Source organism: Lucilia cuprina, chromosome 5, assembly GCF_022045245.1.
Source record: "Lucilia cuprina isolate Lc7/37 chromosome 5, ASM2204524v1, whole genome shotgun sequence".
NCBI lineage: Eukaryota > Metazoa > Arthropoda > Insecta > Diptera > Calliphoridae > Lucilia > Lucilia cuprina.
The window spans coordinates 2168068-2189345 of record NC_060953.1 but is presented as its reverse complement, the minus strand read 5'-3'; the positions used below and the strand labels follow the sequence as shown (position 1 = coordinate 2189345).

The following is a 21278-nucleotide window of genomic DNA, read 5'->3' as shown; positions in this document are numbered from 1 at the left end:
AAAGGAATTGAAGGTTCTTTAAAAGTAGCTATTTTCTAGAAACTCTAGTTACCTAAATGTCTTCCGGTAGAGCGTAAAATGGAGTATTAGTTGATTTCTTTAAAATAAGCCAAGCTGGTACGTTCTCATTGCTCATTGCTTAGTTGTTATAAAACAACGAAATAGTTGAAAAAAATTAAAGGGTCTTATAAAGTAGCTTGTCTTTATTTTCAAAAAAACGCTAATTACTTTAATGGCCTTCGGTAATGTATAAAGTGGTGTATTATTTCGTTTTATAGTAGAATAAGTTTACTTTTCTTTTCTTTCCAAAAAAAGACAAGTTGCTCTGCTTTTCTCTATTGCTTAGACGTTATAAAGTAGCAAGTTTTTACTTATTACCTATTGCTGCATTGGATGAAAGAATTTAAAGGGCGTTTTTAATAACTTTTTTCCAATCAGGTCTAATTTAGCATGTGGTCAATAGCTACATAAGCTTTAAAAATTTTCTTCAAGAGATAAAGTTTGAACATGATTATAAGCAGACGTTAACATACTAGATATGGCAGCTCTATATAACAAAGAGTTGCCATATCTTTAAAACCTTTTAAAGCTAAAGTTTATAAGGTTGTTTATTCAATGCTTTAAAATGTCTATTTATGAATATATTAAATAAAAAAAACTATTTTGTTGTAAAATTTTTCTTAGAATTTTTGTCTTTTAAATTCCTGGAATTTTTCATTAAATAGAAATTTTCATTAACTTTGTATTGCTCTATCTATCATAGAAAATCCCTGAAAATCTATTTAACTTTACGTAATTTAAACAATTTGTTAAAATTTAATACAATTGTTTAAATATTACTTAAAAAATACTTTAACAAAACAAAAATCTCTTTTAATGATAACACTATTGAAAAAAATAGTTATAAAATGGTTAAAAGAAAGAAAGACAATAACAGTTAATAATTTACAACTTTACAATTAAAATTTTTATTATTTTATAAAATAATTAATAAATCATTTCAAAGATTTATTAGTTTTATTATAAAAAAAATCTTAAACAAATTATAGAAAGTACCGTATCTTTTGGTCGTTTTAATTTATACTATTTTCTTATCAAAGATATTTTGTAATGATTTTTTTGTCTAATTTCTATTTTTCTAACTGATAACAACATTATTCAACGCCTTATAGTTTAAAACTAAACAAATTTGATTAGGTTTTTCTTTAAGACGAAAATAAAACTTATCAATTTTTTGTTTGCATTAAGAAAATTTTAATTATGTTTTATTTTACAAAATTTAATTTAAAATGCTTGTTATTTAATATATTTTATTAATAATTTATTTATCTTAAAAGCTTTTAAATAAATTAAACTCATAGAAATTTTAAAGTGAAAGTTAAACTATTTGGTTATTTTTTGCTAATAACCTTCTTTCTTGTTTTTTTCTTACTTTTTCTTTTAAATTTAAATATGCTTATTAATGTTGCAAAAATTTCATTGAAATTTTATATATTTATCGTTTATTTTTTTTTTTTTTGGTCAAAAAACAAATTTAGCACGTTTTTCTTAAGAAAAAAATTAAAATTATTAAAAAGTTTATGTGTCTCTTTCTTATACCGAAAAAATCTCAACTTACAAGGTCTTTTTAAGCAGTTAATAAAATTATTGATAAAATAGTAACAAAAACTAAAAATATACAATAATTTGTTTAAACTAGAAATGAACTAAAAGTGAACTAGAATAAGACTAAAACAAAACTAGAACAGAACTAGAACAGAACTACTTAGAAGAGAAATAAAACTTGAACAGAACTAGAACAGAACTAAAACAGAAGTAGAACAGAACTAGAACAGAATGGGAACAGAACTAGAACAAAACTAGAACAGATCTTTAACAAATCTATAACAGTACTAGAACAGTACTAGAACAGAACTAGAACAGAACTAGAACAGAACTAGAACAGAACTAGAACAGAACTAGAACAGAACTAGAACAGAACTAGAACAGAACTAGAACAGAACTAGAACAGAACTAGAACAGAACTAGAACAGAACTAGAACAGAACTAGAACAGAACTAGAACAGAACTAGAACAGAACTAGAACAGAACTAGAACAGAACCAGAACTAGAACAGAACTAGAACAGAACTAGAACAGAACTAGAACAGAACTAGAACAGAACTAGAACAGAACTAGAACAGAACTAGAACAGAACTAGAACAGAAATCGAACAGAACTAGAACAGAACTAGAACAGAACTAGAACAGAACTAGAACAGAACTAGAACAGAACTAGAACAGAATTAGAATAGAACTAGAACAGAACTAGAACAGAACTAGAACAGAACTAGAACAGAACTAGAACAGAACTAGAATAGAACTAGAACAGAACTAGAACAGAACTAGAACAGATCTATAACAGTACTAGAGCATAACTAGAACAGAACTAGAACAGAACTAGAACTGAACTAGAACTGAACTAGAACTGAACTAGAACTGAACTAGAACTGAACTAGAACTGAACTAGAACTGAACTAGAACTGAACTAGAACTGAACTAGAACTGAACTAGAACTGAACTAGAACTGAACTAGAACTGAACTAGAACTAAACTAGAACAGAACTAGAACAGAACTAGAACAGAACTAGAACTGAACTAGAACAGAACTAGAACAGAACTAGAACTGAACTAGAACTGAACTAGAACTGAACTAGAACTGAACTAGAACTGAACTAGAATAGAACTAGAACAGAACTAGAACAGAACTAGAACAGAACTAGAACAGAACTAGAACAGAACTAGAACAGAACTAGAACAGAACTAGAACAGAACTAGAACAGATCTATAACAGTACTAGAGCATAACTAGAACAGAACTAGAACAGAACTAGAACTGAACTAGAACTGAACTAGAACTGAACTAGAACTGAACTAGAACTGAACTAGAACTGAACTAGAACTGAACTAGAACTGAACTAGAACTGAACTGGAACAGAACTAAAGCAGAACTAAAGCAGAACTAGAACTAGTTCCTGGATAATGAAAAATAAGTTGAGTAACTGATCTTTTGGTCTTCATAAGTAACTCATGCGAAGTCTCCCATTGGGTCTACATATATCGATGTCCGAACTGTTTACCTAACCTTTAAATGATCTGATAGATTTGAATCCATTTTTTTTTCATTTGCATTTTCTATAAACTATATAAAAGATTAAATATATATATTTTTTTGAAATTCTATCAATCTTAAACGAATCAATTAAGTTGCGGTTTTTCCAGGTTAATGACACTTTCAATCAGATGATTAGCTAGACATTTATTAGAAACAAAATCTAATCTAATACTATAAACCATATTATAAAGTTTTTGAAAAGAAATAAAATCAAAAAAAAAATTATGTTAATTTTACAAATGTTACAGAGAATTTTGTAAAATTTATAGTTTTTCTCATAAAAAACAGAAAATTTTATAGATAAATTTGTATGCCTAGACACAGCTGTAAAAAAAAATTTTATTACAATATTAAATTTAAAATTTTACTATTGCCAACAGAAGCGTTAAAATGTAAAACAAGAATATTAAGCAAATATTTGTTATTAAAGCTTTAATAAGATATTCTTAAGTATTTTGTAATGATATTTTGTAGAATATTTGGCCCATATGACTTTACTATCACTTTTTTAAGCTTGTTTTTTTAACAATACGGTTGTTTTTTCTGTAAGCTTTTGACATTTTCCTTTTATTTTATCATTATCACATGTTTTGTAATAATTTACTGTTAAATTGTTATTGATTTGAAACAACTAGGAAACATTGAAAACATGAAAATATTTATCAAGATAAAAATCAAAACAGCGCAACAGGGTGAAAATGTTTTCATTATGTAAACTTTTTCTTTAAATAATAATTTGTTAAATTACTTTTCTTTTCGAATGATTAAACACCCCCACTTTTAGAAAATCACCAACAAGAACAAAATAAAAAAACTGTTAAATGTGGTTGTTGAAAATATAAAAAAAAATATCGAAAAAAAAACAAGCAGAATTTTTGAACAACAATCTTTGACATTTCCTTTTGTTGATAAGGAAATAGTGTTTTTGTTCTTCTTGTTTGAAATGAACACATTTTTTAGTTGTTGTTGTTATTTTTTTTAACTGGAAATGATTTCAATGGAACACTTACTTATCACTTCTAACAGCTACACTATAGAAGTAAATGTTTTTGTTTTAATTGCTAGAATTTTTAGAGCTAAAGTAATATTTCATTTTGTAAAACAAAAATAATTTTTTTTTATCAACTATTAAGAGCCACAATAACAACAAATTATTTTACAGAAAAAAAAAATAATAAATGTTTTGATTTCTATTTTAAAAAAATAAATTAATTAAAAATTAATAAATCTTATTATTTTTGTAAAATAAATTGATTAACCATCAACTATTTATAGGAATTATTAATTAAAAATTAATAAATCTTCTTATTTTTGTAAAAAAAAAATTGATTAACCATTAAAAACCTATAAATTATGAAAAAAAACTAAAGATGTTTAAAAATCTGTGGAAAATTTTACCTTTTTTCAAGATATTATTTACAAAAACTTGTTTAAATATTTTTTGATGTATTGCTGTTATTTATTCGTTTTAAATTCTATAAATATTTCTTAGGAAATTTAACAATAACAATTAGGAATTGTAACAATAACAAAAAGTTTTTCATTTGACGATTGCATCCGTAAAAATCAGTGATTCCCATTTATGACCAACCACCGTCTTGGCTCTATTTTGTCTTTCTTCACGAACGAACTCTTTGTAAACGAGGGTGAAGACAATTGTCACTTTAGTGTCCCCTTTGTAAGCTAGAGCTTAAACTTTTTCCTGTCTCTACGTAATCTATTGAGTGACGATTGACTTCCTCGTAGGAGAAGTGCATGTTAAAGTAGGTTGTCTTCTGGATGCACGTTGGCTAGGGGTAACCCTAAATGGTAGGCTCTCTTTCGTCACGAATGTACACTTTGTAGACGACAATAGTCACTTTAGCGTACTCTTTGTAAGCGAGAGTTTAACATGTGCAGGAAACATGTTAAAATACCTGGATGCTGGACCTTAAATGGAAGCTTAAATAGGTAGTTCAGGATTGTCTGACTTTTGTAAGAGAGAGAGAGAGAGAAGGCATTTGAAGGGAAACTCTTTTTGCTGTCTCTTCGTAATATACAGGGTGACGATTGACTTTCTCGTAGGAGTTTTGAAAGGAAGGGAGGGAGAGAGAAAGAGTGGTCACTTAAAGGGACATAGCTTTTTGCTGTCTCTTTATTATTAAAGATTGACTTCCCCGTAAGACAAGCACATGTTAAAATAAGTGAGACATCTGGACCTTAAATGATAAGTTAAATAAGTAGTCTGGTACTGTCCAACCGGGCAGAATATCTACCGGTTAAATGTTAACCACATAATAAGATTATAGGCCTTAATTGTTAAAGTTTAAGTCTTTCTGTTATCTCAAGTATTAGAGTCACGGTTCCAATAATCCTAAGATTTCTATGCTTTAAACATGTTATACTGCAGCGCCCTCTATATTTAAAGTGTTCTCTTCCAAAAGTCTATATATTGAAAGCTTAACACCTAGTCTTTAGTTATAGCAGTTCAGAAGTTCTAAGATCTATAGATCTAAGAGTTTTATTCTTTAAAAACTGGAGGAAATGTTGAAAATCATAAAATTTTTCAACAATTTAGTTACTTAAACTTTTTCTACTGCAGCGCCCACTTAACACTTTCTTAGTTATAGCAGTTTCTAGAGCTAATGGACCAGTAGTTAAATAATCTAGGATCTATATATCTAAGAGTTTTATGTTTTGAAATCAAAAAATTGTATAACAATTGAAGTTCTTAATCTTGTTATGCTGTAGCGCCCTCTATATTTAAATTGTTCTTTATAAAAGTGTATATATTGAAAGGTCTTCTTCTTTCTTTATCGTTATAGCAATTGGAAATTCCAACCCCCCTGGATCCGCGCCCGCTCTAAACAAAATGTAAGTATAGTTCTAAACTTTTAAAAATTTTGTTAAAGATGATTAATTTTTGTTCTATTGTGGCGCCCTCTCTGTTCAAAATTTCTACTTTAAATGAAATTTTTTTGAAAGCTTTACTCCTTTTGATCGTTATAGCAAATTTTGGATTTGATGCGTCTAATCTATAGGACACTCTTAAGAAAATTGCTTTTAAATGTTAAATATTTAATTACATTTATTTATGTTAACTTTAGTACACGGTGGCGCCCCCCTGCATTAAAATTTTGTATTTCAAAACATTATATTTTGAAAGTTAAATTTCTCCTCTTATGTTTTAACAAATATAAGTCAAAATGGGCCCAAAATTCAAAAGTTATGCACTTTTGAAACCCTTATTATTATATACAACTTTAGGATATTTTCACAATTTTTGTAGGTTAACTTTGATACATTAGAGAGTGTCTACGCCATTTTGTTTTTAAGTTTTTAAAACTTTGATTTCGTAAAAAAATAAAATACAAAAAATTTAACTTACCGGATCTAAATCCGAGTCCCATATATCCTTTAGATCGGCTTCATAAAACGTTTCCATGGTGAAAGGAATTTTGAAATTTTCTTCAAGCAACCAAGTAGAAGAATTAATTTTTAAGATTTCTTTTTTTTTCAAAATAAGTTTTTTGTTTTAAATTTCAATATTTCTTTTTTGTTAAAAATATATTGATTATTGTTAAAAATTTAAAGAAAATTAAAAAAACACTTTTTTTTTAAATTAAATTTTTATTTTAACAAATATTTTGTTAAATTTGAGGAAATATTTTGAAAAAATTTTAAAACATTTTTGTTGTTTAAAAAAATTCTGTTTTTTTTTTAATTAAAAAAGTTTTTGTTGTTTTAGTTTAAGTTGAGTTTGTTTGCTTGAGTTTTTAACCCAGTTTATTTATTAAATATTTTTTTTTTTGCTCAAAAAGAATATTAATTTAAATTTATTGTTGTTGTTGTTTTTGATAAAAATTTACACAAGTTGATGTCACACTTTCTGTAACAGATTTCTATTTTTTCTTGTTTTTTTTGTGATTTGATTTTAAGAATTTTTTTCTTTAAATTTTAAATTCTAGAAATGTTGCTGCTGCTGTTTGTGGTTTTTTTGTATGATGCTTATGGTTTGGAATGTTGTTGTTGTTGCAGTTGCTACTAATGTTGTTGTTGCTGTATTAAAATTCAAAGAGAGCAGAAGCCAAGCAACCTGTTGCTTCTTTTTCTGTGAAAAACTGTTAAGTTTTTAAGTTTTTCTTCTTTGAGTAAATGCTACTGCCAAGTTACACTCACTCACTCCCTCCCTATTTACTTAGCTGCTATGTTTAGGTTACTTGTTGCTAGTAGTGGAAGTGGTAGTAGTGTTATTGTTGTTGTTGTTATTGCTGCTGCAGTTAACACAAATACTTGACATGGTCTGCTTAAGGTTTCTTAACGTTTATTTCTTCTGTTTTATTCAGCTATTCTTCAGCTTTTTCTTGCTTTTAGTTCTTCTGTTAGGTTGGTTGGTTGTTGTTGTTATTGTTATTCTTTGAAATATTTTTGTTTATTAATTCTCAAGAATGAGTAACTAAAACAACTCTACAGAAAAAAAACTTTTTTCTCTCTTTTTTTTCAAAAATTGTTGTTGGTTTTGTGGTCATTGGATGATTGGTTTTGAATGGTCAAGAAAGAAAACACACACGAAAAAATATTGAAAAAAATACACTTGTTGCTAAATAACTGTTCTTGCTTTTTTTAGTTAAATTCTTATGCTTCTTTCAGCTACTTTTTCCACTTCCTCTTCAATTTTTCTACAAATTAAAGATAATTTTTTTCGAATTTTATTTAAAATTTTTAAGAAATTTTCTTTTTACAATTTTTTCTTTTAAAATATTTAGGTTTATTTTTCTCTTTTTAAAAACTTTATTTCTCCAACATGCAAGTTTAATTTAACATTTATTTAATTATTTGTAACAAATTATTAACAAGATAACACTTTTTTTAAAAGGGGATTTTTTATATAATTTTGTCGTTTGAAATTCAAATAATTTTTATTTTCCGTTTCAGTTATAAATAACAACTTTTTTACAATTATTACAATTATAACACTTTAATCTTTTTTAATTAATTAATTTTTTTTGTTTAAATAATTATTATATTATTAAGTAGTATAAATAATTTGTGTGTATTTAGTAGAATGTCCGAAGTACGACTGCCACCAGAAACACCACTAAACTAAATGTCGGTGAAATTCTTTTGAATGCAAACACAAACGTTATGTAGTTGTAGTATCTTTCTCTCTTTCTCTCCTCCTTACCCATACCCTCACATAATGTCAATCACAGATACTTTTACACTAATACTTATGGAATTTCATTTTCAAATTATGTTAAAGTCACTTACTTTTGCTTCGTTTTTTTGTTTGTATCTCTTGGATAAGAGTTTTTTGTGTGTTTTTTTTTTTGTCTTTTATTGTGGGAGCTCTCTGCTCTTTACTCTTATGCTCTCTTTTAGTGTTTGTTTATTTATTTCTCTTCACTCTTATTTGAAATTCAAAACATATAGCAAAAGTATCTTATAGGTTGTTTGTGTAGTAGAGTTTCGAATAAGAGCATTAAGTAACATTGTTAAATTTTAAATTTTTTGTGAATTTTCAGTGAAATGTTAGATTTATGGTGAAAATTTTAAGTGAAAAATCTAAATTTTAGTGAAAATTTGGTGAAACGTCTCACATCTTCTTCGTGTGATTGCAATGCTCGATCAAAATTTGTCTAAACTATAAAGTAACGTCAAATATAACCTCGGCCTTTCATAGGACTGATTTATCCAAGAATCGAACTAGAGTTCGATTGGTCCCACTTATAGTTGAGGTTCCAGGTGTCTCTTTGATGCTGTTGCCAATTCAACAGAAAATTCCAACAAAAACAGAATCCTTATTGAAATCCTGTACCTGAAGGAGCAGGGATACTATAGTGTTACTCATCATAACGTTAAATCCTGAATATCAGTTCATTTATTTGGTCTATTTAAAAATGTTTTTATCAAAAATATTCGGTTGAAATAAAGGCAGATTACGACGATTAATATACATATGAGAAACCTGAATAAAATCGATCCTTTCGTTTAATAAGCATAGATTATCAAGCACGAACTGATTTAACTTCTTTAGAAACCTAATTGTATTGATCATTTTCAATCTCAAACTCAAAAGAATTGAATCTTTAGAAAGAGTAACAGAAAAGTTTTTACATTGTCGCCTCCTTCTTGATGAGATAACTTTCGTGAAAGGAAGTTTTCTTTCTCCGCTCCAAAGACAACGAATGCGGAACCAACTTAGCGAGGTCATTGAAAGATATTGTTTGAAAACTTGGAACAAAATTACTTTCTAAATTTAAAAGGAGAATGCGTGTAGGGTAATCGGTAAGAAATCCGATTACCCTACGTGGAAAATTTGTGCGAAGTATTAACCTATGTCAACTATGAAAGGAATTTATGATCTAATGTTTCGAAACTCACTCCGCGGGGTGTAGTTTATTTAAGTTTTCCAATTAGTGTTCCTGAATGAATGTTATGTTCGTTATAACATAGCAGTGTTCCAGCTTTTCGAAAGATCCACACTCGTCCATTTTTCTATAGTTTTGGCCGTAATAATTTCATTACCTTTGCGAGGAATTTATGGTGTAATGTTTATAAACTAAAGTCTTATAGTATTCACTACACCTTAGCAAAAAAGATATTTGCCAGTTATAGAGAAAGAGTACCTGCCTATCATTATCCTTTCAGCAAGAACTAAATATAAAGTTTTGGCCGTTAACATATCATTATACTTCAGACGGTCTTACACCTTCCCAAAATTCTTATCCTATTAAGTGGTTAGTACTTCTAATAGGTAACTTCCTCAAGTTCCTTTCCCTTCACATCAAGTACATTCCTTCTTTCATTGCAAAGTGTCCAGGATGCTTATCGCACTTCTTACGTTTAAGTCTATCAAGTGATCTTTTGGATTTCCTTTGTCCATGCTTCTATTTAGGATAATTTCTCAAGTTCCTTTCCCTTCACATCAAGAACGTTCGTTCTTTTTTTGTACAATGTTCGACATAGCACTCAAGATATTTGACAGTTATAGAGAAAGTGTTTCAGTGTTTCAGCTTGTATAGTTTTGGCCGTAATCCTATCATTATACTTTACACGGCCCCCTTACGTTTGAGACGATATCGCACTCAAGATATTTGACAGTTATAGAGGAAGTATTCCTGCCTATCATTATCCTCTCAGCAAGAGAGAATATAGTTTTGGCTGTAGTCCTATCATTATACTTCACACGAACTTATTCCAGTGATCTTTCGGGTTTCTCTTGTCCCATGTTCCTTATAACGATAACTTCCTCAAGCAGCAATTTCTTTGCTGATTATTCTCGAGAGTTTGTCTAAAGAGCTTAGCACTATATGACCATGTAAAGATCATTACACGCTTTATAATAAATCATAGGAAACGTCTAATCAATGTCCAGCAATTGTTTTAATATTTCTTTCAAAAACCCAACTATTTTTGTCAACACAACTGTGGGTGTGTACTATTTCTTCTATTTTCAAATGTGCATGGATACTTACTATTTCTTCGGTTCTCTTTTAGTAGTTTTATTATTAGTTTTATATACGGGTTCCCATAAAAAAATACAGAAACAAAAATTTCTTTCTTTCTTCTACGAATTGGACTCTGACTAAAAGTAGCGTGCGAATGAGTAAAAATAATAGTGTAAAGAATAATAATGAGCATTTATATGATAATCATAACAATAAAGAGGATGTCGTTGTCGTACATTGTGACGATAATAACGATGATTATTATGATGATGATTTTTAAGTTTTTGGTATTTAATATTCCTCCCTTAAAAAAATAATATCAAACTATCTAATGTAAGTATTAACCGGTCCTAAAGAAACGCACATAAAAATTATGCCGGTTGTTGTCACATTGGGTTTTTTTCTCTCTCTCTCTCTCTTTGGGTTATATGTATGGGTTAGTTATCAGTTTATGTATCTAAAATTCTCTTTAGTTCAATAAAAATTTCTTTTCTCTTGAGGTCTTTGAAAAGACAGACCCATGCTTGTTGCTTTTTTTTTTCTTTCCCACTGTGGTTGTTGTTGTTTTATCCATGAATTTTTGTTGTTATTGTTATTAACCATTTGCTTGTTGCTTTTTGTCTATGAATTCTTATTTTTTTCTTTTGACTATTTCATTAATTCATTATAAAATTTTTGGTTAGTAGTCTCACCATCATTGTCGTCAACAACGTCCGTCCTTCCATCGTCTCTTTATATGCAGTTAAAATGCGTAAAAACGAGTTTCTCTCGTTTATACCGCAAAATTATGTGTTTTTTTCAGTTTATAAATATTTTCTTAAGTTTAACCTGTTTCACACATAAACTACAATGAAACATTCGATTCCGTTTAAATGTTAGAGGATTAAATTGGTTAAAGTTATGAAAATAGAAAGAAAAAAAAAGATCTTTAGAAATCTTGTCTAACTGGAAGAGAGTATTTTGAAATATCTTTTGTGTTTTTTGTTTAAGTTCATAGCTACATGTGCATGTTAGTTGGTTAGTTAGCACATGTATCTCGTAACTATTTAAAATTCCTGTCTTAAGAATTTTTCATTTTTTTTTGTTCATCTGGGAGGGGTTTCTTTTTTGCCGTTTCATTGAGTATATTATTGTGGTTTCGAAAAAATTTTCGTTTGATTTTAGCTTTTGTATTTTGTTTTTTTCCCCCCTCAGTTTCAATATAAAATTTCAATTATAATTTCGTGTTACTAACAGTTAGTTTGTGTCTTAACTGTGTTAACGGTTTCTAGGTATTTGTGTTATATTGTTAAAGTTTAAATCTTCTGGGGTTTCTAATCGTTGAATTAAGATGAAAAGTGTTGAAAATTTTGTTGATTTTTAACACATTGTTAAATAATTAATGATTACGTTTTGCTAATAATCAAAAAAATAATCAAAATTCTTTAACATTTTTGGAAATTAAAGAGATAAAAATTAATATTTTGAGGTTAATTATACATATTGTTACAATTTCTAATCAGCTCTTAACTAAGCTTCTTAAATCCAGAGACGTTTTTGCAACATTATGTTTATTATTATTCAAAACATCTTCTATCTTATATAATCATCGAATCTTCATAACGAGACCTAATAGTCTCTAAACTGAGAGTTTAAAAAGAAAGATGCGAAAGCGCATCAGCGATATCTCATCCTTACAGTTGTATCTGATAATTCTTGTAGCTTTTGTGAGGTCAACTAAACGATCGTATTACTACAAAGAAATTTATTCCTAATATAAGCTTTGGATTATAGACTCTAAACTAGAGCTTAAACATAATTTATAGGTGAATTCAGATGTTGTTAGGACTGTTCTCTTTTAAAAGTTGGAAGACACAAGAGTATCTCGGTAATCTCTTTAAATAGAATTTATCGCTCACCTATCGATCGATCGAAGAGGTTATCTAAACGAACAATTAGTGCAAAGATCTAAATTCCTAATAGAATTTTTGGATCTTCCTTAGGATATATTATAAAGTCTCAACTAGAGCTTAAAAATACTTTATAAATGACTCCAGATGTTTTAAAGGCTATTCTCTTTTAAAAGTTGGAAGACGTAGGAGTATCTCGGTAATCTCTTTAAATTGAATCGAAAACTCTAAACTAATGTTTAAAAAGAATTTATAGATCAAGACTGATGTTTCTAAAACTATTACCCTTTAAAAGTCAGCAAACGTAAAAACATATCGGTGATATCTTTTTCTTAGTTGTCTTTCGATCATCATTCTCTAGGTTATAAATCGGATGATTAGCTGGTCGTTTTCCTTTCTTACTTTCTTAATTAAAGGCATCTTTTATTTAGTAACGAATGAAAATTCATGTTTAAATATCAGTAACATGGTTTCTTCGATTATTATTACCCTCTCACAGTCAAACTGTAAGGCATTTGACGATCAAATAATCATGGTTTTGAAAGAAATTTACGCTTAATACATCCTTAATTTTATAAAAAGTCCCATGACATGAGATCATTTTGAGTTCTTTATTGATCATTTCCATTGTATAGGCAAGATATTCATGCTATGATGCCATGATATGCTATGATAACATGACTAGCAAGATATATTTCGATCATCCTAGAATGCTAACAATTCCCTTCTGAGCATTTGTGGAAACGTCATAAAGTGAAAGACTAGAGTTATTAATCTGAGCGTTGATGATCTGTTAGAAAATACTGTATAAATATCGTAAATTTATCGATTCAAAGGAAGCGCTGATGATCAATAATGTGAACGGAAGTTTCTGAATGGTCTAGATACGATCAATTCAGGCTCAACATTAATAATAATAGAGATATCTTTGAAGATCAAAATGCAATATTTAACTTTGTTAATACGATCAGTTCAAGCTCAGTGTTGATAATTAAAGTCAAAACTACGAGATCTCTTTGAAGACCGAAAAGTAATATTTAATTTAATTAATACTATTCAGGCTCAGCGTTGTTAATCAAAGGGAAAACTGCGATATCTCTTTGAAGATCAAAACGCAATATTTTTAATACGATCAGTTCAAGCTCAGAGTTGATAATTAACGTTAATACTTTGAGATCTCTTTGAAGATCAAAACGAAATATTTAATTTAATTGATACGATCAGTTCAGGCTCAGCGTTGTTAATCAAAGGAAAAACTGAGAGATCTCTTTGGTGATCAAAACGTGATATTTTGGAGATCACTGATTATCAATAGTTTGTACGATCTTTAATCAATAAAAACTTAAAGCGAATTCAACGTTGTACGTTGTATATTCAGTAGTACGATTCAGTAAGATCATCGTCATACTCGTCGATTTTAAGAGACCGCTAATGATCAATATTGTATATGAACTAACGCCAAATTAAAAGTTAATTAAAGATTTTTCATAATCCATAAAAGTTAAAGCGAATTCAATTGTTATGCTGATCTTTAGTTATTCCATTTTAGAGATTCACAAAGATCAACATAAAATAGTGTCATATCTCTTAATCATGTTTATGTTAACAAGCTGATATGACAAAATGCTTTAAGCACGTGTTTATTTATAAAGGTCAAAGTTCATACTAATTTCTGATAATAACAAGATCATGCCAGATTATTTAAGATTTCTGTTTACAGCTTTTAGTTTAGTGCTAGTAATCAATCTTTTTCCAAAAAAAAAAAAAAGTATAAACTGTCCGCTTGATTTATGATCTGCTATTTTTATATCGTTTCACATTTTAATGATTTCTATAGAAAAAAAGTTATTTTATTTCTCACTCTTCAACTGAGGTTGATAACTTATTTAATTTGTCGGTGGAAATTTAAAATCTTTAATACTTTTTCTTTTAAATCAAGTTAATTTAAAAAATGTTGCATTTATCTTCTTAGTTGACATGTTGCTTTTGTTTTTTTTATAACCCTAAACTTTAATATAGATCTTGTCTTTTTGTTTTTAATAAAATTGTCAAACTTGTTTATTTTAACCCAATTTAGGTAAAAAAATTAAGTTTAACTTTAATAAAACCTGCTATTCATACATGAGAAAAAATGATATTAATCTTTTCATTTTATTTTCCCTTAAAAACGAAACCGTTAGTTTGTGAAGATCTTTGAATGCTGAAGCATCCTCTTTTTTAAGAAATTTCAAATGATCTAACTTTATATAAAAAGATCACTGACTTTTTATTATAATTATTATGATATATTTTTAGTTAAGGTTTTTTATTTTTGTTTAATTCCATTTTAATTAATATTCCCTAATGGCCATTTTACATTTTTCACGATCGATATTTTATTTATGGATTTCTCTCTTCATTATTAGCTGTTTTTTGGTAGTGTGATGTGATGGTGGTTGGTTGGTTGAATTCGATCATTTGTTCGATCGTTTGGTGGTGTTGCTAGTTGTTGTTTGCTTTTAATACTAATTATTTATTATATTTTATTTTCTTTTTTTTTTGTTTTGTATTTTGTTTAATAAAGTATTAATATCACAATGTATCTGAAATTTTTATTTGTGTATTTTTGTTTTTTTTTTCGCTTGTATGCCATAAAGTGAATGTACTTTTTAATTTGAAAAGAAAAAAAATATATAAATATTATAAACGTGAAGAGATCCGGTTTTTAAGCGGCGTAATAATAAAGACTTGTGTAACATACTGCCTTTATATGGGTAGAAAGATATAAAAGTTTATAAACTAACAAAATTACAAAAAAAAAACTCTGTTGTATCTGAAATGAGATAAATATTATAGTATCTGTTGTTAAAGCTGGGGTTTTTTTTATTTGTTGAGATTTCATTTTGTCTTAAAACGTGCAGAGTAAATGGAGAAATATCAAAATCACTTTAAAAAGAGAGAAACTGAGATAATAACTTGTACTAGTAGCCATAAATTAAAAGTGTAAAGTGCTTAAGAAATTTATTATCAACTGTTACTTACTTTGTTTCTGTTAAGTGTTAACAATTTCGATTTTTTTTGTATATAGAATAAAACAGATTTAATGCAAAAAGGTGCAAGTTTAGTGCAAATAAGTATTGCACTTTTTCTGCTTTAAAATTATCAAAGTTTTTTTTAGGATAAATTTAAAAGTGCAATTTTTTTTCAAATTTAATATTTTTACTTTTTCTAGTAAAAAAGGCAATTTAAGGGTAAAATGTTGCACTTTTAAATTAAAAGAAATTTTGTATTAACTGAGTTTCTGTTTCTATTTAGTGTTAACAACTAATAGTTTTTGTTGTATAACAGATTTTATGCTGAATAGTGCAAGTTTAGTGCAAAAAGTTTTGCACTTTTTTTCCGCTCTAAAACGGCCCAAGTGTTATGTAGAATAATGCCAAAAGTGCAACTTTCTGTTACAAATTTAATCTATATTACTTTTTGTAGTAAAAAAGGCAATTTAAGGCAAAAAAATTGCAATTTTTGCCCTAAAAGAAATTTATTATTAACTGAGTTTCTGTTTAGTGTTAACAACTAATAGTTTTTGTTGTATATAGAATAAAACAGATTTTATGCTGAATAGTGCAAAAAGTTTTGCACTTTTTTCCGCTCTAAAACGGGCCAAGTGTTTTGTAGAATAATGCCAAAAGTGTACTTTTTGTTCCAAATTTAATCAGATACAAAATTGACTTAAAGGAAAAAGTGACAATTTTATGCATTATGTAAAAACTGTTGCACTTTTTTCTGTCTTTTTGTTTTGCACAAAATCTTTCTTTACCCTAAAATGTAAAAACGAGAATTAAAAAAATTTAAAAAGTGCAAAAATGTTGCCTTTTTTTAAAGAACAGAGACATTACTTCAGGGCAATTGACAATTGTTAAATTTTTGTAACACATATCCTTTTATTATAAAATAAATAAAACGTCCAAATGTAATAATTCACATTTTGCAAACAAAAGTGAACTTTTAAATTTAAGGGCAAAAAAAAATTTTGCACTTTTTTAACTTTTTGCGAGATAATGACAAAATAAAAATTTTTATAATAATAAAAACAACAATCAAATTCGTCTGATTCAAATCATGCAAAAAATTATGATAATTCTTTATTAAGAACATTTGCTCACAAAATTTTTGGCTTATTACTCTTTACCTCGCCTAAAATATTGAGTAACTCTTACAAACTCATGTAAACCGGTCTCTCTGGAATTTAGAGAAAAACCATAAAAAAAGTATTACCAAAAAATATTAACAAACAAAAAATGCAGATACAGAACTTATTACGGAAAAATTATTAATAAAAAAACAACCTCAACCTGAGAAAAATGAAAAAAAAATCCCCCCACTATCAACAACCAAACAACAACATGACATTATTGGAAAAACCAATCAAGTTAAAAAAAATTCTCTGTTAAAGCATAGGACAGACAGACGATACACAGATCGACGAGGCACACGTACAGGCCAAGTAATAAAAACAAAGTACTCGTACATGCAATACAATTCATTATTTTTTTACTTTTACAACAGTATGAGAGTAATAATATGAACGACGATCTTTAGCTTTTTTTATGCTCTTTTTACAAAATGACAAAAAGTCTGTTTTCTGTGTTTGTATTTAAAAATTTTGATTGCAGTTGTATAATTTGTTTCATGTTTCAGTTCTTCTCTGACATTCACCAAAAAAAAACAAAAAAAAAAAACTTGCAACAGATAAATTTTAACATTCTCTTTAATCACTCGTTATTTACTAACACCCGTTCACATTACATTACAAATCACGGTGTTGAAAACAACATAAAAAATGACAAGAGGGAGTTTTGAGTTTTGACTGACGTTTAGTGTTTTTTTCTTTTGAGGTTTGAGAGGTGTCCTACATTTTGTAACGTGTTGTTGCTTTCGTTAATTTTCTTGTGTCGTTTTGATAGTTCCTTTTGATAGTGAAGGGGCTAAGGGAGATGTTATTTCGGCAGTTTTCTAAGTTTATCAAGAAGTTCTATGAAAGTCGTTAAAGATCGTTAAAGTTTGGAGATATGCCTTGAAATTCGTTGAAGTTTTTTAAAGTTCCCTGAAATTTTTTAAATTTTGACAGTTCTTGAAGTTTGCTAAAGTTCATTGAAGTTTGCTTAAGTTCGCTGTATTTGCCTTAAAGTAGGTTAAAGTTCCTTGTAGTTTGTTAAAGGTTGAAGATCGTATTAGTAAAATTAATAATAAATAGTTCGTAGAAGCCTCAAGGAGTTCGTAAAAGTTCCTAGAAGTTCGTAGGTGTTTCTAGAATCTCATAAGAGTTTCTAGACGTTGGCGTGATTTTCAGGAAGTTCATAGGAGTTTCCAGAAGTTCGTCTAAGTTTCCAGAAGTGCAAATTTCGTTTCAAGAAATTCAATGAGTTCTACAATTTTCTCAATGTTTCCAGAAGTTAATAGCAATTTCTAGATTTCCAGAAGTTCGTCGGAGTTTATAGGAGTTTCTAAAAGTTCGTAATGGTTTCTAGAAGTGCATTGGATTATCAAAAATATCGTATGAATTTCTAGAAATTCTAGGAGATCTAGAAATTGCTAAAAGTTTCCAGAAGCTCATAGGAGTTTCTAGACGTTAGTATGAAGTTCGTCGGATTTTATACAAGTTTGTGGAAAGGAATTTCTCAATTATCGTTTTAGAAATTCAAGAGTTTAGAGTTCTAGAAATTTATCGAAGTTTCTTAAACTTCTTTGAAGTCTCTAGAAATTTACAGGATTTTCTAGACATTTGCAAGACTTTCTAGTACTTCGAAAGAGTTTATGCAAGTTTGTCGAAGTTTCTAAAAGTTCACAGGAGTTTGTATAAGTTCGTTGTAGTTTATAGAATTTTGATCGGAGTTTCTGGAAGTTCGGAAGAGTTTCTCGAAGTTCATAGGAGTTTTCAGAGTTTCTTAAATATCGTCTGAGTTTCTAGAAATTCAAGGAGTTCTAAAAGTTCGTCGAAGTTTCCAAACGTTTGTATGGTTTGTCAGAAGTTCGTCATAGTTACTACAAGTTCGTAGGAGTTAATAAAAATTTGCAAGTCTTCCTAAAAGTTAGCTCTAGTTCTTTCAGAACTTCTTCAGACTTTCTAAAATAACATAGGAGCTTTTCAAAAAATTATCGAAGTAGCTGCAATTTCGTAGAAGTTTTTAAGATTTCCAGAAGTTTGTCGGAGTTTATAGCTGACGGTTGGAGTTTCCTGAATTTCAGCGGAAATTCCATAAGTTCGTAGGAGTTTTCAGAAGTTCTTCCGAGTTACTAGAAGTTGTAGTTGTAGTTTTTCAAAGTTTGATGTAGTTCTTCGAAAATTGTTGTAATTTTTTTGAAGATTTTTGTAGTTCTTTTTTTTTAATTCGTTGTAGTTTTTGAAAGTTCGATGTAGCTCTTCGAAGTTTGTTGTAGTTTTTCGAAGTTTTTTTTGAAGTTTGTTGTATTTCTTTGAAGTTTGTTGGATTTTTTTTTGAAGTTTGTCGTAGTTCTTAGAAGATTGTTGTAGCTCTTTGATGTTTGTTGTAGTTCTTTGATGTTTGTTGCAGTTCTTTAAAGTTTGAAGAAGTTCTTAAAAGTATGTTGTAGTTCTTTGATGGTTGTTGTTTGTTTTTTGAAGTTCGTTGAAGTTGGACGTTGTTATTTGAAGTTTGTCGTAACTCTTTAGTTAGTAGTTAGTTAGTAGTTAGTTAGTAGTTAGTTAGATAGATAGATAGATAGATAGATAGATAGATAGATAGATAGATAGATAGATAGATAGATAGATAGATAGATAGATAGATAGATAGATAGATAGATAAATAAATAAATAAATAAATAAATAAATAAATAAATAAATAAATAAATAGATAGATAGATAGATAGATAGATAGATAGATAGATAGATAGATAGATAGATAGATAGATAGATAGATAGATAGATAGATAGATAGTTCGTTCGTTCCTTCGTAAGTCAGTTTTTTCTTCAAAGTTTTTAATAGTTTGGATGAAATTTTTGTTTTTTGTAAAAAATTTCAGGAAATTCCTTTTACTCTCACCCAATTCCTATTTACGTACTTTGCCTTTAAAATTCTGGGATTCACAACTCGAGTTGTTGGTTTAAAAGTGTAAAACGGCATTTATTTTTAAATAAACAATCAAAACAACACAAACAGGTTAAATTCTCAATTAAAAATACTTTCATAGCGGTGAGCACGATCGTACCTAATACATAAAGATCTTCTTATTTATAAAACTCAAATTTATACCTGTGTAAACGATATTTTCGAAACCCTTTTTTCTCAATGTTTTTATTTTGTTATTTGTGGGATTAAATAAAAATTTTGACGATTTAAATAAAAATCTCTTTACAACCTTAAACATTACTAAACTACAGGTGCTGGCGCAGGGTTAAAAAACACATTCTCTATTTCAGGGTACTTTTTTCCAAATTGGAAATTTTGTACGACATTTAAATATATATTTTTTTGTTTTTGTAAAACAAGCAAGTACTAATTACAAAAAAAAAAGAAGACAACCAAAAGATCATTCATCATTCGTAGTAAAAACAGAAAAAAACACAAAAGTAATTAAACGGGGATTCTCTCTAAATAATAATGTGTGAGATTATCAGTTAAAATGGTAATTTACCATTGAACAGATAATTTCAACAATTACTAGGAAGCCACCCAAAAACATACAAATCGCTACTTATTTACAAAATTTACTTATACTAATGTAATCGTAATCATATTTAAATTTACAAAAACAAATTTTAATTTACTCGTGCTTTTGTACTTAAAAATTTATTAAGAAAAAAAATTAAATAAAAATGTATTGTTTATTTGATGTTTGACTCATGCTTTAAAAGTAAATAAATACAATTTATTTTTATAAATCAAAATAAATAAGCAACAGTTTATAATTAAAAAATATCTGTATCTTAATTTAATACTGTCGCATTTTATTATTTATAATTGAAATCTAAGAGATTTTCCGCGATTTAAGAGTTATGCTTTTAATTACTCTTTGCAATCGCTCTTTTCTCTTTTTTTCTTATTAATTTCTTAACAGATCTTATAAAGTAAATCTTAATAAATACTAGTTTTGCATTTTGTCGCATTTTTTAAGTTTTTTTTCTTCTAAATGATATTTTTTATATTTTGGTGAACGTACTTGAAAGTAATGTCAAAATCTAGATATTTATTCGAGATTACGGTTAAAAATTAGTGACAAATATAAATTCTTTACAGTTTCATTTTCCATCTACTTCTTGGTGAATAGTTTACAAATAGTTTAACACCAGAGCTGTTAGAGTCTGAATTCTTTAAAATCTATATTGTTTTTCCAGATATTTCTCGTAAATAAAGTATTACGAAAGTATAATTGTGTATATTTGATACCAAATGAAAAGATCGTTTTATGCTTTGACTACGTGTTTAATGGGTAAATGCATTATTTGTTAAATATTTGTCTAAATAAGATCTTACACAATAAAACAGCTTTTCTTTGAAAGCTATTTGAACTTCAGTTCCATATTTGTTTGCATTTTTTAAACAAATTTCTAGAAATATTAAAAATTTGTCAACTGATCAATTTATTGCTGCGATATTATCCTATCTTAGATTCTAACAGCTTGTGACCTTGATGAAAAAGTCCATCTTAGACTAGACTATAGAGCTTAGTTTATAGTCTAGTCTATAGTCTAGTCTATAGTAGAGTCTATAGTCTAGTCTATAGTATAGTCTATAGTCTAGTCTATAGTCTAGTCTATAGTCTAATCTATAGTCTAGTCTATAGTCTAGTCTATAGTCTAGTCTATAGTCT

At 28.0% G+C, this 21278-nt stretch overlaps 1 protein-coding gene and 1 long non-coding RNA gene across 2 annotated transcripts in view; one reads left to right on the top strand and one right to left on the bottom strand.

Annotated features, from left to right (window-relative positions):
* The window catches only part of LOC111674972 (cyclic AMP response element-binding protein A), a 36692-nt gene extending 29985 nt beyond the window's left edge, over positions 1-6707 (bottom strand). Inside the window, exon 1 of the mRNA XM_023435659.2 lies at positions 6519-6707. Coding sequence (XP_023291427.2) covers positions 6519-6575 — 57 coding nt within the window. The 5' untranslated portion in view covers positions 6576-6707. The remainder of the gene's footprint in view (positions 1-6518) is intronic.
* Positions 1-21278, top strand: part of LOC124420296 — an 86521-nt gene that overhangs the window by 32695 nt on the left and 32548 nt on the right. Inside the window, exon 2 of the long non-coding RNA XR_006941100.1 lies at positions 5956-6004. This is a non-coding gene — a long non-coding RNA (uncharacterized LOC124420296). The remainder of the gene's footprint in view (positions 1-5955; positions 6005-21278) is intronic.